The 10,082-nt window shown below is 69.9% G+C and overlaps 1 protein-coding gene across 1 annotated transcript; it reads right to left on the minus strand.

Annotated features, from left to right (window-relative positions):
• Positions 1–38: 38 nt before the first annotated feature.
• Positions 39–9,750, minus strand: AJM1 (apical junction component 1 homolog). Its single transcript, XM_054848171.1, has 3 exons — positions 9,382–9,750; positions 5,867–5,940; positions 39–4,043 (listed from the first exon to the last, which is right to left on the minus strand). The coding sequence occupies exon 3, from the start codon at positions 3,981–3,983 to the stop codon at positions 741–743; it is 3,243 nt and encodes a 1,080-aa protein (XP_054704146.1). The 5' UTR covers positions 3,984–4,043; positions 5,867–5,940; positions 9,382–9,750; the 3' UTR covers positions 39–740.
• Positions 9,751–10,082: the final 332 nt, after the last annotated feature.

Below are 10,082 nucleotides of genomic sequence, written 5' to 3' on the forward strand. Positions count from 1 at the left end.
CACCCCCCCCCCGCCACGCCTCGCCGTGCCAGCCCCGCGCGGATCCTTCCCCCCGAGCCCACCCGTGTCAACGGCCAGGGACCCCCCACGGCCGCTGCCCCGCGTGCAGGGTCTGCGCCTGCACCCAGAGCCCCCCCCCATGGGTGCCTTACAGCCACCTTTACAGGGCTCCCGCTGCACCTAAGGGTACCCGGGGACGTGCGGGACACAGACGCGGCAGGAACTGGGACCTTGTGCAGCCCATCTCCCACCCGCCCACCGCGGGGGGCCACAGCAGCACCCCCTCAGCGGTGCTCCGCGGGACCCCGGGTGCTGGGGGCACGGCCCAGGGGGGTGGGCAGGGCCCTAGGCGCGGGCAGGGTGTGTAGGCAGGCAGGGGGGCTCTGGGCGTGGGGGCGGCAGGGCAGCCCGGTGGGCAGAGGCCGGGGAGCGCCCGGGGTGCCCTCGGCTTGGCCGAGCACGGCTTGCCCTGAGCGGGCTCTGCAGGGGCTCGCCCGGACGCCGGCCGGGACCTGTGCAAACCTTGGCCCATGCTCCTGTTGCCCCACGGCCTAACCCCCCCCCCTTCCCCCGCCGCTCTGGCTGCGCCCCCCCAGCCAATGCCAGCCGCCCGCAGCCCATTGCTGCCTCCTCCCCTCGGTGCCGCACCCGAGGGGGTCCCCGTCCCACTGCGCCAACGGGGCAACACCTGTCTACAAAGGGGGGTGACCGGAGCGCTGGGGGGGGTCCCCACCCCACGTTCACATGATGTCGTCCAGGAGGTTGGGGCTGGCCACCCAGTCGAGGGTGCGGGGCTCGGAGGCTGCCATGATCATGCACATGAACTGTTTGCCCGTCCTCTTGTCGATGGGGTAGATGGTGGTGGGGGTGAACCGCTTGTTGCTCTCCACAAAGTCGCAGAGCTGCTCATAGACGGCGGGGAACTCGTGCCGCAGGAAGACACCGCGGATGCGCAGCTCCCGCTGGATGTTGATGAAGCAGACCTCCCGCGCCTTGCGGCCCTCCTCCCCCTCCTTGTCGATGTCCGCCGTGCCGGGCGGAGGCGTCAGGATCAACGTCTCCATGTCCCGCTCCTTCTTCAGGATCTTCTTCTCGGGGCTGGAGGACGCTAAGGCCACCTTGGCGTATTTCCTGACCGTTGGCACCTGCGTCTTCGGTGACGGTCTCTCTGGCACTTTCTGGGTGACGGCCACGGTTACATTCAGGAGGAAACATTCGTCGGGGTCATACTGGTTGCCTGTCTCCCGCAGCTCCCGGGCATACTCCCCCAGGTTGTCCGAGTAGCTCTCCAGCTCCCGCAGGGACAGGTAGGTGGGGGACATCAGCAGGCTCTCCAGACCGAACTGGAGGAAGTTCTCGGCCGAGCCGGCATTGGGGAAGCCCAGGAAGAGGACGCCGCGGCCACGGGAGAGGTAGCCCACCTTGGCGATGCGCGAGAAGGCCTTATGCACCTCAGCGTTCTCCCGGCAGAACTGCAGGACGTGGCGGCAGACGCTGCCCACGCGCCCGTAGACACAGCTCTCCTTGTGCGTGTCCCAGTCCTCGCGGCGGCAGTGCCGGGAGCAGTAGTACGTGTAGCAGCTGTGGCACGACTTGAAGTAGAGGCAGGCGTTGAACATGGTCTCTGTCCGCCGGCACTTGGCATTGGAGCACATCATCATGTCGTCCTCCTCCGCGCTCAGGTCGGGCGAGCAGTTCTCCGGCGACTTCTCGAAGGGGCCGACAGACAGTGGGGCGGGTGGGTGGCGCGGGGCGCCGGCGCGGGAGCTGGGACCCGGCTGCTCCTTCATGGGTCGGGGTCCCTCGGGCGCGCTGGGGGGGACCCTCCTTCCCTCGCCCCGCCGGGGGGGCCCTGGGGCGCTGCTGCTCAGAAGCTGCTTGAGCTGCTCGGCGAGGCTGTCCCTGTCCCCAGCACGGTGGTTCGGTGCCGGCTTGTAGTCGATGACGAGGTCGGTGATGAGCTCGTCCAGCTGCTCCAGGCTGCGCTGGCGCCCCGAGCCGCTCTCCCTGGGGACAGGCTGCGGGGCACAGGGCATGGCGTAGGGACCGTGCTCCCGCCCCGCATCCAGCACGTCCCAGCTGGCTGAGCGCCTCTCACTCCTGCCCAGCCCGTCGGCGCGGATGTCATTGTCAGTGATGGTGATTTCCGGCGTGACGTACCAGGAGCGGCCTGGGGGACCGCGGCCGCTGTCGGCATGCACCCTCTCGAGGATGGAGCTCTCCGAGAGGGACAGGGCGGCGTAGCGCTTGGGCGAGCTCGACAGGTTGATCACCACGGGCTGCCGGCGCTCCTCGGGGGATAAGGCACGGTGCTGCTCCTGGGCAAGCAGGTTCTCGTAGCTGCGCCCACGCTGCAGGACCTCCTCCCTGCGTGCCGCTGGCGCCAGGATGTTATCCCAGGATTTGGAGTAGTGCTGGCTCTCCCGGCCCAGCCGCGGGGGGGTTACGCCATAGCTGGCGTGCCAGGAGGAAAGCATGGCCTCGCGCCCGGCTGCCTGCGGGGTGAAGCGCGACACTTGCAAGGTCTGGTAGGGCAGCGCGCCCCGCTCGGGGCAGTACCAGTCGCTGAAGTGCAGGGGCTGAGCGCTGCGGGGCGGGGGGCATGTCCGTGACAGCACCTCCCGCTCCCGGTACTTCCCATAGTCCTCGGCATAGAAGACACGGGCGGAGGACCTGAGGGCCGGGTACGTCCGGGTGTCCTCAGCATACAGGGTTTTGATGGGGGTGCCACGGGGGGCGTAAAAGTGGGGTTCGTCCCCGTAGAAGGAGCGGGCGGGCGCCTCCTGCACCGGGTAGCCCCGCGCCTCCTCCACGTACAGTGTCCGGGGTGGCACCGTGTGGACGGTGGCTTTGGCCGGGTCCTCAGGGTAAAAGTGCTGGGGGATGCTGTGGCGGACAGGGTAGGGGTAGCTGGCGTAGCCGGAGCTGCGGAGGGGCATGGCGGGGCTGGGACACCGGGCCGGCTCCTCCGCGTAGAAGAACTTGGTGGGGACGCTGGGGGCCGAGAAGGTCATGCAGCCCCTCTCAGGGTACTCCCTGAACTCCCGCGAGGCCGGCACCGGCACCGTCTGGTACGCCAGCGCCCGGGGGTCCGCCTCATAGTACTCGCCGGGATAGGGCAGGAGCTGGGGGTCCCCGCTGTAGGAGTCGCTGGGGGTGGGTGTGCGGGACGCAGATGCCTGCCTGCTCCCCGGCACTGCCAGGCTGCGGGCAGCCCCAGGCGTGCGGGGCCAGCGCGTCGGTTCCTGCCGGTTCTGGGCTGCCCGCAGGCTGCGAGCCGCATGCACCAGCACCGCCTCATCCGGCTTGATGTCTACCCGGCACTTGACATGGGGGCTGGCACCCACCTTGGTGCCCAGCCCCTCCTCGAAGCAGTTGCTGCCCAGGCAGAGCGGGGAGATGCGGCTGACGCTGCTGCGCTGCGGCTGCAGCTTGATGGGATGAACCTCGTTAGCCAGCACCCGCAGGGGAACCTGGCTCTCGCGACGCGGTGAGGGCTCGGGGCAGGAGGGCTCCCGCACCACCCGCAGTGCCTCCCGCCCGCGCCGGGCTGGTGGCGGCGACGCCGAGACAGTGATGGGCACCGGGGTGAAGGTGGACTTCACCCGCGGCGCGCTCTTTGAGCGGGCGCGTCGTTTGGGCTCGCTCCTCGGCGGGGGGGCTCTGCAGGCGTAAGGGTCCGGCTTCGGTGGCGCCCGCCTGCCCTGTGGCCCCGGCGTGGGCTCGGGGGTGCTGGGGTGCGGGCAGGGGCGCTCCATGGCCGGGGGGGTGCCCAGCTGCTCGTCCAGCGACTCGAGGAAGTCGAAGCTCCTGCAATGGCGCTTGTTGAAGGGCTGCGGCTCGCGGGGCACAGACGAGGACATGGAGGCATCACATCGTGCCAGGGGCTGGCAGACAATCGAATCCCCGGGGGCTGCGGTGGCCACCTTTATGTCTTGGTACACCGTAGACACCAGGATGTCAGGCGGGTCTGTTCGTGTCATCTTAAAAGCAACTCTTCTGCCCGCTGCCCTTCAGACGGCCTCAGAGGAAGGCAGCCAGCCCTGCAAGAGAACAGACGAGGCGCCTAAATCCCGGCGGGGACCTCGGGGAGCCGTGATGGCACTGGATAAATCCCTGCAGCTCCTGACTCGGGGGGTTTGGCCACCTCTTCAGAAATGAGGGTTCGGGGGCTTCCCAGCCTCCGCTGCTGCTGTCAATAGTTGGATCCCCACTGAGGGAAGAAGCTGGAAAAAGGCTCCAAATCCAGGGTGCAAATAACGGAGCGGATGGCAGGGCACCCGTAGGGCACTGGGCACCACGGGGCAGCCAGGGAGGGGTGCCAGCTCACTGAGGGGAGAGGAGGCCACCGACCACTGTGCCCAGGTCCCTGGGGTGCAGGACACGGGGACCATCGTGCAGCATCACGGGACACAGCAGCTCTGAACGGGCCTGGGGGGACCCAACACCAGGGCCCCCCGCTGTGAGCATCCGAGTGGCTGTGCGGTCTCCTAGGACCATGCGTGCCTACATCCCAGCACACGCTGTGCCCAGCACCAGCATCGCAGGCAGCGCAGGCAGGAGCATCACCCAGGGATGGGTACCATGAGCACCCACTGTGGTGGCCGGGAAGCCCATGCAACTCTGGAGCTCTGGGGGTGCAGGAGCCATGCCCCCTCCCCATGGCGGCTGCACCCACCATGGCCCATGAACACCCCTGTGGGGTGCCAGCAGTCCCTGCATGCAGCCACATCGCTCCCTGGGCTCCTCTGGACCAGCACGGGTGGCAGTGGGGGGTGGCAGAGGGGTGCTATGGCGGGCGCCCCAACCCTGCGTGCCAGCAGTGACTCCTCCATCGCTTCCCACGGCTCCAGGCAGGACAGACCAGGGTCCCTCCGCAATAACCCCGTACCAGAGGGGCTGTGCTGGCTCAGCGCCCGCCAGCTTTATCCTCTCCTGCATCCTGGAACACATCACCAGGCTGGACAGCAAGCGGGATGGCAGCTGCAGCTCCCGTGGGACACAGGGTCTGGCACTCACCATGCACCAGCACTGTGCACCCCACCTGCTCCGGGACAATGCTGCACGGGTGGGCAGGGTGGGCTGAGTCCCCAGCCACATGCGTGACACAGCTGTGTGACAAGGGGGGGACATCAGCACAAGCCCCCAAAATGACCCGGGGAGCAGATGAGGTGATTTGCCTGTGGGACCTGGTGGGCTGCGGCACTCATCTTCACCAACAGCCCATCAAGAGCCAGCTGCAGGCTGCCAGCGGAACCGAGTATCACCGGCTTTGCCTATGGTGGGGACACCCGGCCAGCTTTAACGCTCATCACATCCTACGAGGGTTTGCTTTTTTGGCCACCTGCCCAAGGGGCCCAGGAGCACAGGCGGGCATCAGCTGCTCCACGATACACTAAAGGTGCGCGGCAAAGGCCAGCAAAAGGCGTTTGGCTTTAAACAGCAGGAGAGGACCACAGGGAAGGTATTTCTGGGAGGAAAGGAATAGACTTTATTTGGCAAGAAGCAGTATTGACTACGCAGAGATGGGAAGGGGGGGCTTGGGTCCCCCCTCGGTACCCGGATAAAGCCCTGTCTCGCCCTGAAGCCAGTGGGGTTGGGGTGTCTGTCCCTGGGGTGGGCTGGGGAGAGCTCGATGCTGGGGGGAGATGGGGATCCTGCTGCCTCTGGGGCTGGAGGGGGGGACCGGGTTTGCCCCCATAGCGGTGGCTCAGCATCGCCCCTGCTGCATTACAGTGCTTGGGAGCTGGGCTGGATTGGGGAAGGCAGCACCCCATGCCACAGCGCTGCCGACAGCGGCACTGGGAAGCCCATCCCCATGGTGTCGGGCGGCTGGTAGGCAGGGAACTGCAGCCCAGGGTCCTACCTGGTCCGGCGGCAGCAGGGAGGGGGTGGGTGGGCTGAGCTGGCCGAGGGCCCCGTGGCGGCTCCATCCCAGCACTGCAAAATAAGAGAGGCAGATGAGGGTCCCAGGAAACCCCCAGCCATGGCAGAGGGGTGGTTGTGGGGGCCATGGGGTGCCTTGGAGGGACATCGAGCACCCGGAGAGACCCCTGCAGCTGCAGCCCTGCTGAGCCAAACTGAACTGTAGCCCAGCGAGGCCACCGTGTGCATCCCGTGCCCTGGGGATGTGGGCACTGCATCCCACGGGCACTGGCATGTCCCCCCACCTACCCCAGCAGCACCCCGCCGCCCGCAGAGCCATGCGAGGCTGTGATGGCGGGGGGACCCGGGGACAGCACGGTGCTGGCATCCCCAGCGCTGCCCGGGGTTGCCATGGTTTCTCCAAATTATTCCTCCTCTGTGAGGACAGTGTGGGTGTGTGGGGAGGCTGCTGGGGTGGCGGCGCTGTGGGGGGCCGGGGGGAGCCAGGGCTTTGCGGCACCGCAGAGAGAGCAGAGTGCCTGCAAAGCCGCGGGCATCCTCTGCCCATCGGGGGGGCAGAGCCAGGATGGCCCCACCAACACTGCCGGTGCCCAGTGCTGCCACGCTCCCACACCCCACGTGTCCCCAACACCGAGTCCCCTCTGCAGGGAGAGGATTTCGCATCCCCTCTGCTCTCATACCCACCAGCGGGTGGGCCTGCGTCACCCCCTGCCCTGCCCGCTCCTGGCCGGCACTGGTCTCCCTGTGCGGGGTCTCCCCGTGTGTCAGCCCGGGATGCTGACACCAGCTGGCACTGCTTTCGGGACTGCTGATGCCCACCGAGCTCCCTGCTTGGGAGCCACCCCGCGGGGGCACACGGCCCCTGGGGACACAGCCAGCCCCCGTGCGCAGACACCTCCGGTCCGGGGAGGCCCAGGCGGGTTGTTGCAGAGACCCCTGTGCCCCCGTTGCTGGGCAGGATGCACGGACACCTCTGCCCAGCCAGTCCCCAGCACGGCAGCTCCCCTCCGGCACACCTGCAGTGCTGCCGAGGGGCACCTGGCGGGACCCCCCGCGCCAGCCCACAGGACCACTCCAGCTTGACCTGGCACCCCTGCAGAGCCTGGTGCCACCCACATGCCTCCGCCCCGCTCAGCACCCAGCCCTGCACCTGCCGCTGCCCGTGGGGCCCTTCCCGCAGCCGGGGGCTGCCCTCGCTGCCAGCCCCACACCCCCCGCCGCCTGGCACGCTGCTCCCGCCATGCCGCATGTGAGCATCCAGCCTGTGGCAGCTCTGGCCCCTGGGAGCAGCACGAGGGCGCTGGGGGCCAGGAGTGACCCCAGGCTGCTGGAGAGGCCCGCGGGAGGCTGCCAGGAACTGGGGCGCTGCCTGCATGCGGCACATGCGGGCTGTGCAGTGGGGCAGTGCAGTGCCCTGCCAGTGCACACCACGCTGCCTGTACGCTGCCCCCACTGCTGCCTGCCTCATGCCCATGGCAGGGGTGCTGCCTGCCTGCTCTGCATGAGTGCTCTGCCAGGACACTGCCTGCAGCCTCCCCCCATGCTGCCTGCACACACTGTATCAAGCACACTGCCAGGGCGCTGCCCCTCAGCCTGTCCCCACTGCCTGCACGCTGCCAGTGCGCTGTGCACTGCCCTCACACTGCCCCACATGCTGGCGGCCTGCTGTCCCCACGCTGCCTGTGCACTGCCCCAAGCTGCCTGCGCACATCACCCTGCCAACGCGCTGCCCCACAGCCTGCTCATGCTGCGCTGCCAGCTTGCTGCCTGCCCCACGTGCACAGCAAGGGTGCTGCCTGCACACACTGCACTGAGCACGCTGCCTTGCACACTGCTCGGGCAGTGCTGCACACCCTGCCTGCACGCTGCCTGCATGTCCCACTGAGCAGCCAGGCAGTGCACTGCCTGCCTGTATGCTGCCTGGGCGCACTGCACAGGGTGCACTGCCAGCTCACTGCCTACACATGCAGTGCACTGAGCCTGCTGCCACTGCACCACCCTGCAGGCAGCCCGAGCAGGCTGCCAGAACACCCTGCGCTCCGCTGAGTTGACTGCCTGCGTGTGGCCCCACGGGCACTGCCAGCGCACCGGCAGCACCCGCACTGCCCCAAGCACGCCAGCGGTGTGCACATCTGCAAACATGGCCAGGGCAGCATCTCACGTGCACTGCGACCACCGTGCTTGTGCACACGACGCTAGAGGTACCACCAGCACGCTGCTGCGAGTGCAGTGCCTGCACACACTGCGCTGTGGGAATTGCCAGCCCACGGCCCCCCCATGGACCTGCATGCTCCATGCGTGTGCCAGGAGGGTGCTGACAGCCGACGCCGCCTGTGCACGTGCTGCCTGGGCACTGCCTGCACAGGGAGCTGGCACATGGCACTGCCTGCAGCAGCGAGGGAACCCACTGCCCCCCCAGCCCCTGCCCTGTGTATGTGGCAAATGGACACTGCCCCCCTTCCCCCCAGGGCACCCCCCAACACACACAGTGCCCTGTGGCCTTACAGCACTGCCCCCCTTGCACGTCGCACTGTCCGTCCCCCCCCCCCACACACCCCCTGCGCCGCCCCAGCCCCGACCCCCGCAGCCCTGTCCCCGGCCCATGACTCCCAGCCTGTGTGCCCCGGCATCCCCCCCACCCCCCGGGGTGCCCCAGCACCCTCTGCCCTGCCAGCACCCCTGCAGGGGCTCATTCTGCCGGGGGGGAGGGGGGAGCTACACCCCCGGGGCACAAGGAACGCCCCGACCCCAGCCAGCCCCCGGCGCCACCTGCCCCCCCCCCCGCCGGCCAGGCCCCGGCCCCCCACCCTGGAGGGGCACCCGCAAGCCGGCAAGGGCAGGGAGCCGGCGGGCTGGGGGCTCCCCGGGTGGGTTTGCAGTGCCCGGGCAGGGTGGGGGGTGCGTGGGGCGGCCCCCGGGGAGGCGGCCGGGGGAGCGGGGCTGTCCCGGGCGCTGCCGCCGCCGCGTCCCGCAGACCCCAGGGCGGCGGCCCCGGCCCCCCCCCCCCCCCCCCCCCCCCCCGCTGCGCACAGGCACCGGGCGGCACCGGGCCCGTTGGGCCGCGCAGGGCGCTGAGCCCGCTCCGGGGCCAGCATCGCCGGGAACCGGGGCGAGATGCGCCCGCCTGGACACTGCGGCGGGCTGGGATGGGGGACACGGGGGGATGGCGTGCGATGGGTTGGGATGACTCGGCCCTGGGGCGCGGGATGGGGATGGCCCCGGGGGGCCTGGAGGGATGGGATGGGGAGGGCACAGGGGGATAGGATAGGGATATGGGGCATGGGGGGATGAGGCGAGCATGGGGGGATGGGATGGCCCGAGAGGATCTCGGGGGGATGGGATGGGGATGTGGAACGGGGGGGGATGAGATGGGGGCTCGGGGGGGGGCCATGGGGGGATGTGATGTGAGGCGATGGTCCGGGAGGGTCGCGGAGGGATGGCCCGGCCGGGGTCCCCCGGCGGTATGACAGGCCCCGGGCCCGGGCCCCCCTTTACCTGCTCCGCGTCCGCCGCCTCGGCGGCCCCCCCGCCGCATCCCCGCCGCTCCTAGGCTCGGGCTGCCACCGCCCCGGTGGCCGTGGCCCGGCCCGGCTCCGCCCGATCCGCTACGGCACGGCACGGCACGGCACGGCACGGCACGGCACGGCACGGCACGGCACGGCACGGCACGGCACGGCACGGCACGGCACGGCACGGCACGGCACGGCACGGCACGGCACGGCACGGCCCGACGCTCCGCCGCGGCCGCCCGGCTCCGCCGCCGCTTGTTTTCCCATAAATACGGCAGGCGGAGTTACCGGCCGGGGCCGGGACCGGGAGCCACCCACCGGCACCGCCCCCGGCCCCGGCCCCCATCACGGTCCCCATCACCCGTCCCCGGTCCGGCTCCGCTCGGCCCCGGCCCTCATCCCCGCCCCCCGCTCCCGGCAGCATCCCCCGCCCACTGCGGGACCCCTCGGGCAGGGTCTGAGGGACCCCTGGCGCCCCCGTGCCCCTCTCCCGGTGCCGTCCCTCGGGGCGTTCCCCCGCACCCCAGGTGTGGGCACTCGCAGGGATCCCTGGAGGCACCTGCGTCTCCTGGAGAGGTGCTGGGGGGTTCAGCGCCCCGCCGTGCGCCATGAGCCCACCGTCCCTGTGGGGGGTCGTACCCTCGTGCCGGCAGCCCCCCAGTGCCAGCGGCCCCCCCGGGCCCGTCC

This window comes from Grus americana, chromosome 20 (genome assembly GCF_028858705.1).
Source record: "Grus americana isolate bGruAme1 chromosome 20, bGruAme1.mat, whole genome shotgun sequence".
Taxonomy (NCBI): Eukaryota; Metazoa; Chordata; class Aves; order Gruiformes; family Gruidae; genus Grus; species Grus americana.

What these genes read in the sequence shown, in the direction of transcription:
- AJM1 (XM_054848171.1), bottom strand. Translation starts at nt 3,983, where the DNA reads ATGACACGAACAGACCCGCCTGACATCCTGGTGTCTACGGTGTACCAA.